General features: G+C 51.9%; 1 protein-coding gene across 1 annotated transcript; it reads left to right on the forward strand.

Moving 5' to 3' along the window:
- The first annotated feature begins 596 nt into the window (after positions 1-596).
- TGM1 (transglutaminase 1) lies at positions 597-15970 on the forward strand. The gene is made up of 15 exons (XM_016120620.2): positions 597-1019; positions 2812-3132; positions 3296-3484; positions 4435-4683; positions 5052-5170; positions 5303-5410; positions 5838-6012; positions 6413-6551; positions 6684-6787; positions 9109-9197; positions 9697-9850; positions 9959-10240; positions 10341-10501; positions 10866-11002; positions 15567-15970. Exons 1-15 carry the CDS (start codon positions 962-964, stop codon positions 15793-15795), a joined length of 2514 nt encoding a protein of 837 aa, XP_015976106.1. The 5' UTR covers positions 597-961; the 3' UTR covers positions 15796-15970.
- Positions 15971-18588: the final 2618 nt, after the last annotated feature.

Below are 18588 nucleotides of genomic sequence, written 5' to 3' on the forward strand. Positions count from 1 at the left end.
GAGGAAACTGCTATTAAGCTGCATCCAAGATTGCTAAGCTCAAGTGCTGGAACCAAAGCTGTCTGTACATTCCACATCCCAGACTCATGTTCTTACTTCTGTATGGATGTGGAATGGTTGGGCAAGGCCTGGCCTCAGCCCCCTAAGGTACTGAGCCAGGCGTCTGTCCTCATGATATTCCCCCAACACATGTGCATACACACACACACACACACACACACACACACACACACACACACACACCCCTTGTCCTAACTTTGAAAGTGCTGAGGCACTTAAGCTTCCTGGAGGGAGGAAAGGGGAGCGGTTCAGGGTTTAGGGCACTGAGTCAAACCTGGCTGGGTGGGGAAAGAGACTGAAACAAAAGGGAGAGAGTGTGACAAGGCATTTCCTGGTCCCCTGGGAATCTACGTGGGCTCATGTGTGCAAATGCACACATCCAGACCCTCAGAGTCCTGCCTCTTCCCATATCCATGATGATGCACAAATAGCCCCTCAGCAAAGTCCTTTGACCTGCCTCAGATCTGCCTGGGATTTTGATTTCCACTGGTGTGTCATCTGAAAGTGTTGGAGGTGAGGGCAGACCCCCTGCTAGGGCTGGGGCAGGAAAAGGGCATCATGGGTGTGGAGGGCTCCCTGCCAGGTCCTGGAGCCTCTGTCCCCACTCCCTGAGGCACCTCCCTGCCTGATGCATCATCACCAAACTCACCCTCTCCTCAATTGGCTTCCTTGTATCTTCTAGCCAACCCTGTTTTTACTGTCTTTTGGTCAGCGGTCAATGGGCAGAGGTGGGATATCAGTGGGATGGAGGGGAGAAGCCCCAAGAAGAGGGCCTCAACCTTTCCAAGATCTCTTGGGAGTTCTCCCAAGAGATCCTCCCTGAGGATACCTGGCATTCTCTTTGCCTTGCAGTTCTCTCAGCAGCATCCTGGTGTTTCCCCTGTGTCAGGGTGGAGATGGGATGCGCACAGGGCAGGTACCTGGAGCCAGTTGTTCAGGATTCCCGGGAAGGATTCCAGGTTAGAGAACCTCGGACTCTAGCTGACCAGACACCACTCCTCTCAGTGAGAGAAGGGAGTTCTGGAGCCTGGGGCAGGGTTGGGAAGTGGGGATGTGGGGGCAGGTGCTCTGTTCCCACTTGAGCCTTAGAGTATGGCTTAAGCCTCCCTAAAATCCCAGGCCAGGGGAAGAAAACAAGGGATTGTTCCTACTCTGAGCAACCTCCCAAACACGCCCCCACACACACACCTCCACCGCCACCAATTCCCAAACTTGGAAGGACACAGGAAGCTGGAGGCAGCTCACTCATTCCTGGGGCTGCGGAGCAGCTAGAGGAAGAGGAAGGACAGGTGGGTGAGGGTGGGGGTCAGAGGATCAGGTAGAGCCGGCAGGTCATGGGTTGTTGGCTGGTGGAGCCAGTATGAGGGCCGGGCTGCTGATGTCACCAGTCTGCAGCTTGGGATTCAGGGACCTCCCTGGCAGGACAAGTCCCAGGACCAAGCCCATGGACCAAACCCATGGGCTGAGCCTGACCTGGGCTGCATGGGAGCCTAGCAGCAGGGACTGCCGAGAGCACAGGTTGGGAGCCTGAGCTTGGAAACAAAAGGTCTGCTAGATATGTGGTGTGGATGAAGGCGGTTCCTTGCCCCATTACCCTCAGGAGAAGATGCTCCTTAAGCACCCATTCTAGCAGGAATCGGCCTGGGGTAGCTGTCCCACCAAAGCCTTCCACTTTCGCCCCAGCTTCATCCCTGACAGACCCCGACCCCGCCCCCTCCCTAGCCTCTCCTGCACTATTTTGTTTCCAAGGTTGCTCAATTCCTCGAAAGGAGAAACAGGTTTCGGCCGGGGCAGAGCTTATTTCCTGCCCCTGCCTCAGGAGACAGCCCCCAGGGGGCCTGGCCTCTTCCCCTGAGGAGAACGCTCCCCCTTCTTCCCAGCAGCCAGCCCCGCCCTCCCCCCTCATAAACCACCTACCCGCCCATCCCACACCTTCCACTTGTGTGGTGGCGTCAGGCGCGTCCATCCTGTCCCATCAGTCCCGACCTGTTCCACCGTGGCCGCGGGACTCAACGCTGTAGTCGCCAGCACCGCCGCCAGGTGAGGGGTCCCAACGGGCCCTGAGATGCTGAGCCACAGGACGCGGCTTGGGGTCCGCGCCAGCCCAGATCTGTCCCCAGCAAGGTCGAGTGCGGGCCAGCCTGAGCCTGCGTGCCCAGCAAGGCTGCCCCGAAGCCTCCTTGGGGAGCGTGGGTTCCAGCACCTCTGCGCGCCGCCTCTCGCAGATACTTTGAGAGGGATTTCACCCAACGTAGGGAATGCTAAGGACTACAAGTCCAGCATATCACCAGCCTGTTTTTTGTGAGGAGCCTTGGGTGGGAGATCCCTGCTAAGAAATGGGTTCTAGAGGCGGTTGGTTGGTGGATCTTTAGACTGAGGAGCTGGCAGGTGGAGGGAGCAGGCCAAGGGATGGTCTATGCTGCTGGGTCTTGTGGCTGTGACAAGTGTCCACACATTTCCTGGGATGGGTCCTTGAGCAGTTTTCTTGATTGGGCATCTGGTTTGGCAGGTGTCTGTGGGGATGAAAAGGGAAACCTCATCTCTATAATACGGGAAGTTTCTCTAGGTGAATCTGAGAGGAGTCTTCGAGGGGGGTCACTAGATGGGTCTGGGGAAATCTCTGGATCAAGAGCAGATCATCTCAATCATCTGGCTGGGACCAGAATCAGCTCTTTGGCCGGGCTGGCCGGAGTGTCCTAGGTAAAGGAGATCTGAGAGGATGACCAGAGCCTCCCTGCCTCTTCCACACAGACATGAACACGATGATGGACAGTCCTCGTTCAGACGTGGGCCGCTGGGGCGGGAACCCCTGGCAGCCCCCCGCCACACCTTCTCCAGAGCCGGAGCCTGACAGACGGTCTCGCGGAGGGAGCCGTTCCTTCTGGGCTCGCTGCTGTGGCTGCTGCTCTTGCAGGAGTGGGGCAGATGATGACGGGGGGCCTGACCCCCACGGAGACCGAAGCTCTGGCTCCAGGGGTCGAGGGTCAAGCTCTGGACGCCGAAGACCTAGGCCCCGGGACTCAGACTCCCGAGGCGGTGGCGTGAATGCAGCTGGAGATGGCACAATCCGAGGTGAGGCTGGCCTGTCCACCTTAGCTGAGAGCCAAAAGGGCTTAATGGGGACATACTCATCCTGGCATCTCTGGGAACCTGAGAGGCTAATGATGGGGCGGGGGGGGGGGGGGAGTTCAGCTCCCCTTGGAGCTTCAACTGACCTGGAATTGTGGCTTTGCAGAGGGCATGCTGGTGGTGACTGGTGTGGATCTGCTGAGTTCACGCTCAGACGAGAACCGCCGAGAGCACCACACAGATGAGTTTGAGTACGACGAGCTGATCTTGCGCCGTGGGCAGGCTTTCCACATGGTGCTCTTCCTGTCTCGGCCCTATGAGTCCTCTGATAGTGTCACCCTGGAACTGCACATAGGTCAGTGGGGCTTATAGTGGGAAGGGTGACAACTTGGGCAGGGATGCTGGCTAGCAGGGCCTCCCAGCCCTGGTATTAGGGTTAGAGGGGCATCTTTGGGCTCCTCCCTCGTCTAACTCCTCTCCTCTGCCACATAAGGCTGGTGCACATGTGTGTGTCCCTAGGGGTGTATCTCAGGGAGGGTCTTGATGTCCCCATATTCCTAAGCCCACCCTCTTCAAGCCTCCAGGGGCATCTGTCTCAATATTCTTTCTCCTCAGGTGTCTGCTCTCCTTCTCCAGGGTGTGGCTAGTTCTCCCTACTCTCTCTATGCAACTCTGTCTCTCTTTCCTCTGTCCCCATGGCCCAGAGCAGATGCCTCCCTTACCGCGTTGCTTGGTGGCCACTGACTGCCCAGGCTGGTGATTATGCTGCTGCCGGGGGCGGGCGACTCCTCATACCCTTTGATTAGGGCCTGGCCTTTCCCACTCCAGCCTCTAATTTCCCAGGTACCCCACCACCTCCACCAGGGATTCCCTGGGTTCTGGAAGCAGCAGTGCCAGGGAGCAGGCAGAATTGCCTTTCAGGATCTGACTGCCCTTTCACATGAGGTTGAGGCATCTGGACCCAGCCAGGGCGGCTCTGTTTTTCCAACTCAGGAGCTGGGACAGTCAGACAGGCAGAGGGTGACAGTGGCCTGATCTCTCCTGCACACCTCTGAATTCAGTGTCAGGGGAACAGGTTTGAGATGTTGGACTGGGTCTCTGCCTTGGCATGTGGACAGGCCTCGGGCGGGGACAGAACTATTTTTAGACTGTCACGGACTAAGGAGATGGCCCAACTGAGGGACACACACACACACACACACACACACACACACACACACTAGCTCATACAAATTCTGGGTGGGGCTCCATTTCCCCCCACCTTGGTCATGCTTCACCAGCTAATTGCTGCTTTCGCCATTCCAGGAAACAACCCCGAGGTGGGCAAGGGCACCCACGTGATCATCCCAGTGGGCAAGCGGGGCAGTGGAGGCTGGAAGGCCCAGGTGACCAAGTCCAGTGGGCAGAATCTGAACCTGCGAGTCCACACCTCCCCCAATGCCATCATCGGCAAGTTTCAGTTCACGGTCCGTACACGCTCAGAGGCTGGCGAGTTCCTGTTGCCCTTTGACGCACACAATGAGATCTACATTCTCTTCAATCCCTGGTGCCCAGGTGAGTCTGCTGGAGTCAGGAGCAGGGAATAGACAGGAGAGGAGGGAGGTCGGGGCTTCCTTTTCTAGGATCCAGTGTGGTGCCTGGGTGTCTGACTTTAGAAGAAGCTTGTCTCTCATTGTCTGAGTGAAGGGACCAGCTCAAAGTCACACAGCCTCACCTCTCCTGGTGCAGGGCCCTGGTTACAGCCACCCTCTTCCCATTATCTCTGTCATATTTGCTCCATGCTTTCTGGAAACAGTGCTTTCAGCCTAGAGGTATCTCTGGTCTTCCTCTGCAGACATGAGTTCTGCAGAATTAGCCTAGGAGAAGGTAGGGCCCAGGGAGAGGGCTGGAGGGAATCAGGCATGTCTGTTTTGGGGACACAGAGGACATCGTATACGTGGACCATGAGGATTGGCGGCAGGAATACGTGCTTAATGAGTCTGGGAGAATTTACTACGGGACTGAAGCACAGATTGGCGAGCGAACCTGGAACTATGGCCAGGTATGGCTGGCGAGGGCCACATGCACTTGGGGGAGCTAAAGACAGGTGGAGCGGAGTGGGAGAGAAGGTGCTGGCCTAGAGGTGGAGCTTGGCTACGGTGGGCTGTGGTCACCTCTGCCTCCCTCTTTCCAGTTTGACCACGGTGTGCTAGATGCCTGCCTGTACATCCTGGACCGGCGGGGCATGCCATATGGAGGCCGTGGGGACCCAGTCAGTGTTTCCCGGGTCATCTCTGCCATGGTGAGCACCCTTGTGGCTCTGAGCCCTACTGTTGCCTCCTTTGGCCCCCCACTCCTGCCCTTTCTGATTCCTCCAGGACCTCAGCCCTGACCCTGCCCTTGCAAAGGGTATTGTGGGAGGGGTCTTACTCCTCCTTGTCCCTCCCTTGCCTGTCCCCCACCCCACCCTTTCTGGCACGTGTCCTAGCTCTTGTGGAATGTAGGGCCAAACCCAATACTTTGCACACCCAGGATTCACATTCCTGTGCCAGACCAGGCGTGGGGGTTGGGGGGTAGGTGGCTCTAGGGTGGCAAGCCTTCGGCTACTGGCTAGATCGTGAAGCATTTCGGGGTAAGGGGTGGTTGCAGGGTCAGGGGCTAGGCTGGGACCACATGATGAGTCCTGAGCCTCTCCTCCAACTACCCCCACCTCATCTTGTCCTGAACAGGTAAACTCCTTGGATGACAATGGGGTCCTGATTGGAAATTGGTCTGGCGATTACTCCCGAGGCACCAATCCATCAGCATGGGTGGGCAGTGTGGAGATTTTGCTCAGCTACCTACGCACTGGCTACTCTGTCCCCTATGGCCAGTGCTGGGTCTTCGCCGGTGTGACCACCACAGGTAGTAGAGGAACTGGGACTGGAGTAGCCTGGGCCCTACAAAGGGGGAGGGAGGGAAGCTAAGCTCCACCTTCATGAGCCTGGCCCTGCTGTGGCTACAGTGCAGGGGCAGGTTGGGGTGGATGGTAGGCTGACCTTAATTATTATTAATTAGTGTTAACAACCAGAGAGAGGCCTAGGGGAGGGGAGGGAGAAAGGCTAGGCAGGGACAAGGCCAGGCAGGCAGCCTAGCTTCCCCTAACCCTCCACACGCCCTGGCCCTAGCACCCCTGACCCAGCTCGGCATCTACAGTTGCCCTTACACCCCACCCCTACCCCCAGCTACCCCTCACCCAATGCTTCACCTGCGCCCACCCCTGCCCTGGCCCCGGGCCCTGAACCCAACCCTGGCTCCTCCACAGTGTTACGCTGCTTGGGCCTGGCCACTCGTACTGTCACCAACTTCAATTCAGCACATGACACAGACACATCCCTCACCATGGACATCTACTTTGATGAGAACATGAAACCTCTTGAGCACCTGAACCATGATTCTGTTTGGTGAGGCTGGGGCTGGGGCTGGACTGCCCATGCCTTCCAAGGAACAGTGACCCGAGACCTGGATGCCAAAGGGGTGCTGGGGAGGTCCCAGATGGGCTGCTCAGACCCAGCACTCCTTCCGTGTCCCTCCAGGAACTTCCACGTGTGGAACGACTGCTGGATGAAGAGGCCGGATCTGCCCTCCGGCTTTGATGGGTGGCAAGTTGTAGACGCCACACCCCAGGAGACCAGCAGTGGTGAGGCAGGGTCCTGCTTGGCTCCTGTACCCCGCTTGGCCTTCTTTCCATCTCTCCAACCTGGGTAACAAACTCTGGAGTGTTAGCGCTGGACTTAGTCATAGAGCCAGGTCCTTTACAGAGGTCCCCAACCCCTGGACTGCGGACTGGTACCAGTGTATGGCTTGTTAGGAACTGGGCCGCACAGCAGGAGGTGAGCGGCGTGTGAGCAAGCGAAGCTACATCTGTATTTGCAGCCGCTCCCCAGCTCTAGCATCACTGCCTCAGCTCCACCTCGGATCATCAGTATTAGATTCTCATAGGAGCACCTGTCTCTGGTGCCAGAAAGATTGGGGACTGCTGCTTTTAAAGAACACCGTGGTTCTTTAAATGGGCTTATCAGTCATGTAGTCTTTCTTTTCACCTTTCCACATAATTATCTGCCTAAGTTTTATTTATTTATAATGGTTAATATACTCAGATGGTTCAAAAGTCAAAAGATTTGAGAGAATTCAGTGACAGATTTTCTTCTGCCAACAAATCCACTATTCTCATTTGCTTTTTTACTTACATGTCGTAGAGATGATCGATTGAAGGACCCTGTTATTTATGTATTTTTAAAGTTTAAAAAGGTGATTATGATACGTAATACATACTTGAAAGGGAAAAAAGTATAGAATTGAATAATATAAAATGTAAATGTTTCCTGTTCTCTCTCGGGATGTTTTAGTTTTAAGTAAACGTCTAGGTTCCACCACAGACCTAATACATCAGACGTTCCAGGTATAGATTCTAGGAATCTATATATTTGAAAGTTCCCCTGGTGATGCCAAAGATCAGCTGGGTTTAGAATGCACTCCAAGCCCTTGTGGGACACGTGGAAAACAGTGGCTCAGAGAGGTGGAGTGACTTTCTCTATGCACAGAGCATTAGGTCAGCAGCAGAGCAAATCCGGGCCCTGACTCCCTCCCTTCTTGACACACATTCTCACTTTCACCAAGTTCTTCTCTTGTCTGTTCCATTGCTCTCTATAAATAATATTTACAGTACAGGAAAAAAATCAGGGTTCAGATAGGTTCAAAGAAAAAATCAACCCCTATATCCAGCCCTAAGAGATAACTACTGATGATATAACCCATTAGTCTCTTTTCCATAATACACATTTCTGCAAAAATTAGACCTGTCATACACTCTGTTCTCAAATAGGTCCCTCCCCTTCCCACCTTAACACTCCATCCCCAAGCAGCCAACCCACCCCTCATGCTGCCTTCCCTCTGCTTCTCCCTTCTTCGCCCTGGGTCAGATAGCCCTCGCTGAGCCTACATTCCTCCTCTGGTCTCTGGCCAGACCCCTCCCTCTTAATCATCTCTGTGAACAGTGCCCCCTGAATTGTGCAACCCAGCAATGCCTGCAATGCTGGAACAGCCTGGCCCAGGATGCTGGGAGAACTGAGTTCCTGTCCCCACTCTGGGTGGGTGGCAGGCAGGGGCTCTAGGGCCAGCATAACCCAGGCTTGATTCCAGCTTGATTCCTTCTTAGATATGTCAGCTTGGGCAAATTCCTTGCATCTTTAGGCTTTGGTGTTCCTGTTCGTAAATGGAAATAATGTGTACTATATGGGGTGGTTGGGAGGATCAAAGGAGAAATTACATTTTAGAGACACTAGCAGCATACCTGGACCATAGTAGCTACTCAGTAAATATTAGCTCCTTTCGTACTCTTGTATCCAGCTGTCTTGTGAGATTCTGACATCTCCTTGCTTGCTGATCCTCCATTTCCCCATCTGTAAAAGGAGGCCATAGGCTAAGTGTTTTCTAGGATTCTTTCCTGTTGGATGGCCCTCATTTACTGTTAAGCCTCCTCCCGGGTCAGCCCATCTCTTCTAAAAATCCCTCCTAAGTACGATGAGGTCAGAGTCTGTTTCTACCAGCTTCTCCCCCACCTCCCCACAGAGAGGACACAGTGGGCTGCAGAGCTGAAGGGTTGTTCTGGATCTTTCTAGAATGGTGGCTGTGGTGTCATTGGTCTCCCAGCCAGCAAGCAGAGCTACCGCAGGTTCTGGATTTATCTTAATATAGGGGATCCTGACCTCTTCATATCACAGACAGCCACCATTTATCATCAGCCAATGTTAACAAGGCAGGCTTGTCCCCGGCCCTACCCCTTCCCCACACTGACTGAGGCCAGATGGAATTTCACTCTTCTGTTTGCCCCCCTGGATTGGACTGGATGACCCCAAGGCAGTGGGCACTGGACCTGGATGGGTGGGCCTCTCCCCTGGATCTGAGGGTCCCCGTGGCCACCTTGGATCTCTCACCTTCATCCTGCTGCAATTCCCCTAGGCATCTTCTGCTGTGGCCCCTGCTCAGTGGAGTCCATCAAGAATGGCCTGGTCTACATGAAGTACGACACACCCTTCATTTTTGCTGAGGTGAGGGCAGTGCTCTGCATGCCTTCTTGGGCAGTATGGAGGGCCAGAGCACTGGCACAGGTCCTGGGTTCTCTGGGCCTGACCGTACCGCTGACTGACCAGCTGCGTGACCTCGGGCAAGGCACCCATTCTAAGTCTTAGTTTCCTCACTTGTAAAAGATAATAATGGCTGCTGTGCTTTCTGTACTCAATATCAAAAGAAATACTGAGTATGAAACTGCTTTACAAGTCATAAAGTCAGCGAACGAGTGTAAGGGATTACTGTTATTAATGCTAAAGTGCTTTGTGAGGAGCCTCCTAGACCAGCTTCTTCCGGGCTCTCTGGCCTCGTCTGGCTCAGCTTGGAAAGTCTCCCAGTTTGGCACTGGCAGGAAGCTCCCAGCCTTTGGACCTAGCCGTTCCCATAGCCCCGAGGAGCAAGGGAAGGTGGCAGGGGTCAGGTCCAACCTCAGACCCTCTGGCTTACTCATTCCTGGCTCACACACCACTCCCACAATAGGTAAACAGTGACAAGGTTTACTGGCAGCGACAAGATGATGGCAGCTTCAAGATTGTGTACGTGGAGGAGAAGGCCATTGGCACGCTCATTATCACAAAGGCCATTGGCTCCAACATGCGGGACAACATCACCCACATCTATAAGCACCCAGAAGGTACCATCTCCCCAACCTGGCCAGCTCTGGCCCACACAAAGTATTCCCACTGAGCACCCACCCACCCCAGCAGGAGTGGTAACCTTACTCTTGACCCTCAACCTCCAGGCTCAGAAGCAGAACGGAAGGCAGTGGAGACAGCGGCCGCCCACGGCAGCAAACCCAATGTGTATGCCACCCGGGACTCAGCTGAGGATGTGGCGATACAGGTGGAGGCCCAGGATGCAGTGATGGGGCAGGACCTCACTATCTGTGTGGTGCTGACCAATCGTGGCAGCAGCCGCCGCACTGTGAAGCTGCACCTCTACCTCTCAGTCACCTTCTATACTGGCGTCACAGGGTCTGTCTTCAAGGAGAGCAAGAAGGAAGTGGTGCTGGCCCCAGGAGCCTGTAAGTGCTCCTTCCTCAGCCCTGCCCCCTAGATAGCTAGACTCCAGGAGGCCATGCCTGGGGAAGCAGACCTTGGTGACACCATGCTTCTTCTCCCCAGCGGACCGCGTGACCATGCCTGTGGCCTACAAGGAATACCAGCCCCACCTTGTGGACCAGGGATCCATGCTGCTTAACGTCTCGGGCCATGTCAAGGAGAACGGGCAGGTGCTGGCCAAGCAGCACACCTTCCGTCTGCGTACCCCAGACCTCTCTCTCACGGTGAGGGCAGCAGGCTGGGGCATAAGGGATGGCCAGAGACTGGAGGAAATTGGAACGGAAGGAGATAGGGCACTAAGTCAGGAGCAGGCTGGCCTGATGAGCAATTCCAAGAGGAGAAGGTCAGGGACTGGGTCTGGGCTTTCAGACCTCAGTTTCCTCACCTGTAAAATGAGATCTCATCTCTGCCAGTCCGTGGTGGCTTCAGCTGGGAAGTGGCTTGGACTTCCCTCACTGGCTTATGCAGAGCCTTCTGTCGGGCAGAAATATGAGACTGGGGAGGTTTCGATCCCTCTCTGGTGGAATGTATGGACCCCATGTATTTGGCCGGGCTCTCTGATGTGGGGTGGGTCTCTTTTTCTCTCAGTTATTGGGAGCAGCCGTGGTTGGCCAGGAGTGCGAAGTACAGATTGTCTTCAAGAACCCCCTGCCCGTCACCCTCACCAGCGTCATCTTCAGGCTCGAGGGCTCTGGGCTACAGAGACCCAAGATTCTCAACGTTGGGTGAGTCCTGCGTCTCCTCTTGTCCCTGCAGCCACCCTTGCCTACCTCCTAGGCTGCCCTAAGTTCCAGCTTTGCTTTCTCTCTCTGTCAGGATGGTCGGGATAGTACTATCTGTCAGGGCCCATCAAAGCAGCTTGGGGCCAGCCAGCAATACTTCCCGACTCGGTTCAGTCCAAGCAGTGGTTAAGGAGACCTGTGCGTAGTGCTGTGCTCCGTTTCCCCACTCTGCTTCACCATCTCATTAGGGAGCTAAAATGTCACATAGGAATCATTAACAACTCTTCATTAACACTGTTCAGCACTCAGGAGTTGATCAGGCACTTTCAGGGACATTTTCTCATTGAGAGACTACAAAATCCCTTTAAAGTACATTAGAGACCATCCTATAATTAAAAGTAAAGCTTTGGGATTCTCTAGACTTAGGTTCGAATTCCAGCTCCATCACTCACTGTCTATGTGCCCTTGGGCAATTGACTTTGTCTCCTCTGAGCCTCATTTTTTTCATCTGTAAAGTGAGGATAACAATAGTACTTGGCTCTGAGGGTCATTGAGAGAATTAGATGAGATGATGTGGGTAAAGTGTTTAGTATAGTGCTTGGCACAAACTTGATGCTCTGTTGGGAGTTATTATTTTGAATACTGCCACCATCACCCCACTTTACAGATGGGGAAGCTGATGGCCACGTCTCACAGAGTCTCACAGTTCCTAAGGGCCTAATTCTGCTCTTCCCTCCTGACATGCACCACGTACACACTCTCAAATCTGTTACTTGGTTTGTGCCATGAGGGCTGAGAAAATGGGTCCACACCCCAGGCCCTTATCAGTCTGCCTAGGCCTGATCCTGGACTAGGTGAGGCTCTGTGCCAGTGAGGGCACACACAGTGCTTGTGTTCTTGGGCCTGTGCTGTCACCTCTAACACAGACACACACGAGCTGCCCTGTCCCTCCCCAGGAACAGCACAGAGGGAAAGAAGAGAAGGCCAAAAGCCGATCTTTACAATCAGCTTTCTGGGGACAGATGCATATCTTTTCCTCTTTAGACAAAGAGCATCTGAGGGGCTGGGTGGGGCAGCAGAGGGTCCCTGCCCACAGACAGCAGGCTCTGCCTGGTGGTGGCCTCCACTTTGCTAACGATCCAAAGCTGAAAAGGTTGTTTATCTAATCTTTGCTCTAGTCTGGACCCTGGATGATGATGTCCTATGTCACAAAGGAGTGCTTTCCCCCTGTTGCCCTACAAAGGTCTCAGAGAATGGAGCTGGGACTCCCAGAAAGCTCATTCTGTAGGCATCTCTCACCTGCAAATGATAGAGGGAGGTTCCACTTTTCTAAGGAGTCCCCAGAGCTGGACTTCCCTCAGCAGCCCCGCCAGACCTTTGAGCCTTGCCCCTGCCTGGGTATAGGAGAGGTCAACTGAGCTGAGCTTAGAGACCTGGCCCCCTCTCTTCAGCTGTGGGGCATGTATGAATTCCACCACACTTAAAGACCCCAGTCTCCTCACTAGTAAATGAGAGAGGGTTGGGTGATGGTTTCTCAAGGTAATTCCTCCCTGGACATCCTGTGGCTCCTCAGCTGCTTGGAACCCAGGCCAGGGACACCAGCACCACTGAGAGCCCTCAGGGGGAAGTCCCTGGGTGGTTGGTTCAGATATATCAGATTCCAAGATGGGTGTTACTTTGCTCTAGTTTGCACATCAAAGGCTGTGGTATGGAACCCCATTATAGTATAAGGTGTGCCACCCAGCATGGTGACTAGCCACTTAATAAACATTCCAGAACTTGCTCCTCCAGACAGCTATTGTCACCAACTAACCAGTCACCAGGGGAGGCTGAAAGTCTGTTCCAAACCCTTCTTAGGAATTTCCCTCAAGAGCCTGAATCACATTCTCTAGAACATCCCTAGAGTGGTCTTCCTGGGGGGGTGCATTCGATTTTATGAAAACAGCCTGATGTCATTTAGAGCTAAGAGTAAAGAAGTGGACAAATAAGGTGGGTAAGAACACCCTTTCAATCAGAAATGAAGCTTGGCTGTGAAGAAGGGACAGCGTAGGATGTGGGTGTGTGACTGGGTGCTAGTGATGTGTGTGTGGTTTTCAATGACTGAAGAAAAATCAGAGAGGAGTTTTACCACTTCTCCCATTTAGAAAAAAATGGAGCTCACTGCCAGCATTAATTTAACACCACACATAAGAATGCTACGTTTTCTAGGATTTGACTTTTCAGCGATAGAGAATTACTTTATTTTGTAAATGGAAATACTAAAAACAGATTGCTATAAATAGAATGATGTGATTTATTTCCAAAGACTATCAATATACTAGAGTGATGCAAAAATAATGGTAAAAGCAAGATATTTCATACCAAACTTTAGGGGTAAGGTTAGGACTGTAAGCCACGAGTTACCCTGGGGTAAACGCTGCTGCCACAAGCGCCGGTGAATATTCTCCGGGCAAACGGGAAATGCGTTAAAAAATGTTTTAAGCACTGGCAACATGGCTGAACAAGTACAGAACTGAAGGACAGTGCTAACTTGGTGCAAGTTCTGGTGTCCTTGTTAGGGAATCGATTGCCTGTGCTCATTGTTACAGACACAGTCCAGCTTTAGCAGCTCATGTGCTCAGCTTAAACTCACAAACAGGGGTGTGGGAAAGTTCTCACCTGACACTAAGACCAGGCGAGAGAGAGCTCTTGACATCCCCGATTGGAACATGGAAAGAAGTTTCTCTTGAAAATAACGTTATAAATAAAGGCTAGGTTCTGAAATGGTACAGTTCAATTATAGTATGGGTCAAATAGACATTTGAAGGTTGGTCTGAGCCTAAAAAAACCTTAATTTTGTATCTGTGGAAAAGTGGGCACAAATTAAAAACACCGATTTGTAACCAACCAGAGCTATAAAGCCTACCTGCTATATTATAGACTTAATTTCTGGTCATCTGTCATGATAGGAAGTCTAGCGATTAAGCAATTAAGTCTGTAACATAACAGACTATATATCCCCCTGTCTTGACTGCTTCCCTTCTTCATGGAGCTTGGAAGCACCTTCAAGCTCTTCTTATCTTTACCCCCTCATTTTACGTTCACTTAATTTTACAGACCAGAAAGTGAGGATCAGCGAAGTTCAGTAACTTATCCTAAACCACTCAGCTGACAGTAGTCATAGGAGTACAGAGTGGTCCAGGGACTCCCCTCCCCCTTTGCAAACAGGCTCTAAGCTAAATGTTTTGCCCCAATGACAGCTTGTTTTCAAAGTTGGGATGTCAGTTCATTCCTTTGGAGAACTGAGGCATTTGCTCAGGGTATGATTTCAGAGAGGGTCCCCAAGACAGGCTTGGGTTGAGCAGGGGGCCAGAGGTAAGGGTTTAGGCACAGGCGGGAAAGGACAGACGGTAACAGGCATGAGCAAGTGCGATATCATTGCAATCATGGTCAGTGCATAAGGTGTATGTGTAGATTGCTAGAGAAGCTCAGAGAAGGGTGAGATTCATTTCCCTGAACGTGGGAGGTGCTCAAGGGAGCCCTCACTAAGGAGATGAAGTGAGCCTGCAGGGGCAGCCAGGGCAAAGCATGGAAATGAAGGTGGGTTCAGGGAAGGGAAAGAGCCCAGAGGGGCTGGTGGGAAGGAGGAATGGTGTGGGATGCTGAGGCTGTGCAGGCAGGCTGAGTCAGAGTGAGCCTGCATGTCAGGTTAGGGAGCTACAGTGTCATCTCATAAGCAGCAAGGGAGCCAAGCCCTGAAAGATTCAGCTCAAATGCAAGTGGTTAGAGAATAAAATGGAAATGAGATGAGAGGCAAGGAGACCATTGAGAAGGTTGGAGAAACTGATTCCCAAGGGGTGGTCTGGGAATAGATTTTTCAAAGATCCGTGAAGGGAGAAAATAAAGGCACTACTTCAGTGTGAGTGTGTGTGTGTGTGTGTGTGTGTGTGTGTGTGTGTGTGTGTGTTTGTGTGTACATGCATATGTATCTCACTCACACACAAGTGTGTATGTCAATGCAAAGATGACAGTTGTCTGTTCTTAAAAAGGACTTTCCTTTTTTTCTGTTAACATTCTTCCAATGTTTTGGAGTGTTAAAATGCTCCTTCTTTGGAAAGATGATTGTTAGAGGATAATTAATTTTCCTCCACTTTTTTTTCTTGGCAAAACTGAAAGCATTTGGAAATACTGTGTTAAGCCCCAAAGTCTCTATTCGAAGTTTCCTTGGTCTTGGAAACGCCAGGTAGGGTGGGCATGATCTAGTTAAGCAGGAGCTGGCGATGGAGGGGAGGGGTAGGCAGTGCAGCAGTCTTGTCCAGGTGTTTGTGGGAGGGAGGAGGAGGAGTCCTGGATGACTGGGAGATTTCTAGCTTAGGCAACTGTGTGGGTGGCTACTGACCTGGTCATGTGGAGGCGGCCTTGGGACTCAAGTTTTGTCCTGGTCCTGGGTGTGGAGATTCCAGCTGAGCCCAGAAATGCCTCAAAGGGTCCCCCTTCTGCTCCTTCCTTCCTGGCTGCCCTATCAGTCCTTACTCCCCACTGCACCCCCAGTCGCCCCAGACCCCCATGACCCTGTCTCTGTCCACAGCGACATTGGGGGCAACGAGACAGTGACACTGCGCCAGACGTTCGTGCCTGTGCGACCAGGCCCCCGCCAGCTCATCGCCAGCTTGGACAGCCCACAGCTCTCCCAAGTGCATGGTGTTATCCAGGTGGATGTGGCCCCGGCCTCTGGAGGTGGGGGCGTCTTCTCAGATGCTGGAGACAACAGTCGCTCAGGAGAGACCATCCCCATGGCTTCTCGAGGTGGGGCTTAGCCCTAGCCCAAGAGCGATGGGACTGGGGTCAAATGAACAAGGACATTGCCACAGGACAGGGCCTGCTGCAGTGGGCTCCTCAGGGCCTCAAAAGGGGAAGTTGGGCACTGGGGGACGGAGCCGATCTTCACTTGTGCCGGGTGGCAGAGATGCTAATAAACTGTTTTTTAATGAAGATGCTGTCTGTCCATCTGTCAGTCCATGCTAGGCCAAGCATTGTGAACCCACAGTCTGTTCCAGGGATGCACATGGCATTTCTGGTGCCTCTGGTTCTAAGAAGCATGGCTGGCAGGTCAGATGATACCAGCTCAGCAGCTCTTGAGATCGGGCCTGCCTAGCGTCAGCACAGCCTCCAGTGCTTACCTGACCAGTCTCACCCCATCCCAGGGTGCTTCTACTGACCACAGCCCTTTTGAAGGCCCCTGGATTGGGGTGGAACTGCCCCCTTTCAGTGGCATCCACTGTGAGAGAGACAGACCTAAATTCCCTTTTGTAGGCACACGTTTGAGGCAGAAATAGCCTGGAGTACTCTCTGAGCAGCAAAAGCCACTTTCCAATGTTCATTTTCAAATATCCTTATAAAAGTAATATGTGTTCAATGTTGAAAATTAATAAAATACAGAAAATTGTAAAGAAGAAAATAGCAATAATCCTCAACCACTACCATGTACAGAAAAAAAAAAAAAATAACGACTGTTACATGGGTTTCACATGGTGCTCTTCCCCCCCACAAAACGGTGAGCGTTTTCTCTCAGCATGAAATATTCATTGAAAACATCATGTTTAAAGACTGAACGGTAGTTTTCACTTCCAGGCGCACGCCCTCCCGGTCCTCCCAAGTCTGGCTGACCTCAGTCTCTTTGGTTAGTGTCTCCACCTCTACTCAGCCTCCACCTCAGGTTCTGCTCTACCTAGGTCAACAGCGCCAGTCTCCTGGTTGTAAGGTCCACTGGCTCCCCAAATTGTTTTCATTGAAACTCAAACATATATTTACAGCCTTCTCCGTATCTCTACTGGATGTCTCCTAGATCCCCCGCCTCAACGAGAAACATGTCCAGGATCAAACTCCAGCATATCCTCCTACAGCCTCCCCTGTATCAGTAAATGGCAACTCCATCTTTCCAGTTTCTTGGGCCCCAAATCTGGAGCCATCCTCGACTCCTTTCTTTCTCTAATATCCCACATTGAATCTGTCAGCAAATCTCGATGGTCTGTCTCCCACCTGTGTGTGTCCGGAATCTGACTGCTCTTCATCACCTTTATAGCTACCATGCTGCTGAGCTGCATTCACTTCTCACCCGGATTGTTGCACCTGCTTCCCAATCACTTCCCCATGTCCACTCTTACCCTTTGATACTCTGTTCTTCACACCGCCAGAATGAGAAGGTGAATCTGATCCTCTACACAAAACCTTCTTACTGGCTTCCCTAAAGCCAAAGTCCTAACAGCACTGTGACTCCACCCTCAACCCCACTTCCTGCCCCAGGCTCAGTCCGTTCTAGGCTTCTGGTTCCTTCTTTCCTGACAATGCCAGGCGCCAGCCTCTGTAGGGCTTGGTGCTCTGCCTGAGAAGTTCTTCCCCAGACATCTCCATGGTTTGCACCCTCATCTCTACCATCCCATTTAAAAATTGCAACACCCTCCACATTCCCTATCTTGCTTTGTGCTTTATTTTTCTCTGCACTGCATATTACCATCTGAACCTCTATATATTGAGTTCTTTGAATTGTTTATTATCAAATTCTCTCTACTGGCACTGTCCTATCTTAGTTCAAACCACCATCCACCATCACTTGGATTGAAGCCCCAGCCTTAGTAGCCCTCCCTGTGTCCTGTCTATTCTCAACTTGGCGGCCAGAGAGATGTTTTTAAGTGTCAGTCAGATCGTGTCACCGAGCTGCTCACAAACCTCAGTCGCCCCTCACTTCTCTCAGAATAACAGGCTTCGTCTGTGGACGCCCTGCAGGGGCAACCTTATTCAATCTCTGATCTTACCCCACCTGCTGTCCAGTCACGTAGCTTCACCTTCTTGTTTCTTGAAGCCTCCACCTCAGGGCCTTTGGACTTGCTCTTCTCCGTGTGCTTGGCACAATCTCCCACCATATCCACGTGTCTGGCATTCTCCCTCCATCGAGGACTTTCCTCAAATATCGCTATCTGAATGAGGCCTTTTCTGGCCATCCTATTTTAAATTGCAATTTACTTCCCCCTCATCACCACTTTTCCCTGCTTTATTTTTCTCCATAGCACTTATCCCCAATCCAACATACTAAATATTTTAACGATGTATTTGTTTATTGTGTCTCCTCTCCCCCAACTAGAATACAAACTGCACCATAAGAGCAGTGATTTTTGTCTAATTTGTTCCCTGCTATATGCTCAGAATTTAGTGCCTAGAGATGCTCACCAAATATTTGCTGAGTCAATAAGAATGTAGGCACTAATCTCTTTATCTATAATAACAACTCGTGTCATCTTCATAACAACTTCGTAAGGCAGACTGTATTGTTATGCCGGCTCTACAAAAGGGGTTAGGTAATTTGTCCACAAAATCATTTAGCAGTCTAGAATAGTATTAGAATCCAGGTAGTCTGGCTCCACAGCCTATATTCTATCCCAGACTGAAAATGGCCCCACAGAGCTCATAATTCCACCCTCAAACTGCTCTTCTCCTAGTTTGTCCCATCTCATTGTTATGAAAATGACCCAGTTGTTCAAGCCAAAAACCTACAAGTCATCCTTGATTCCTCTCTTTCCTCTCCTCCAACATTCATCAACAAGCCTTCTCAGCTC

This window comes from Rousettus aegyptiacus, unplaced genomic scaffold (assembly GCF_014176215.1).
Source record: "Rousettus aegyptiacus isolate mRouAeg1 unplaced genomic scaffold, mRouAeg1.p scaffold_m13_p_3, whole genome shotgun sequence".
Classification (NCBI taxonomy): domain Eukaryota; kingdom Metazoa; phylum Chordata; class Mammalia; order Chiroptera; family Pteropodidae; genus Rousettus; species Rousettus aegyptiacus.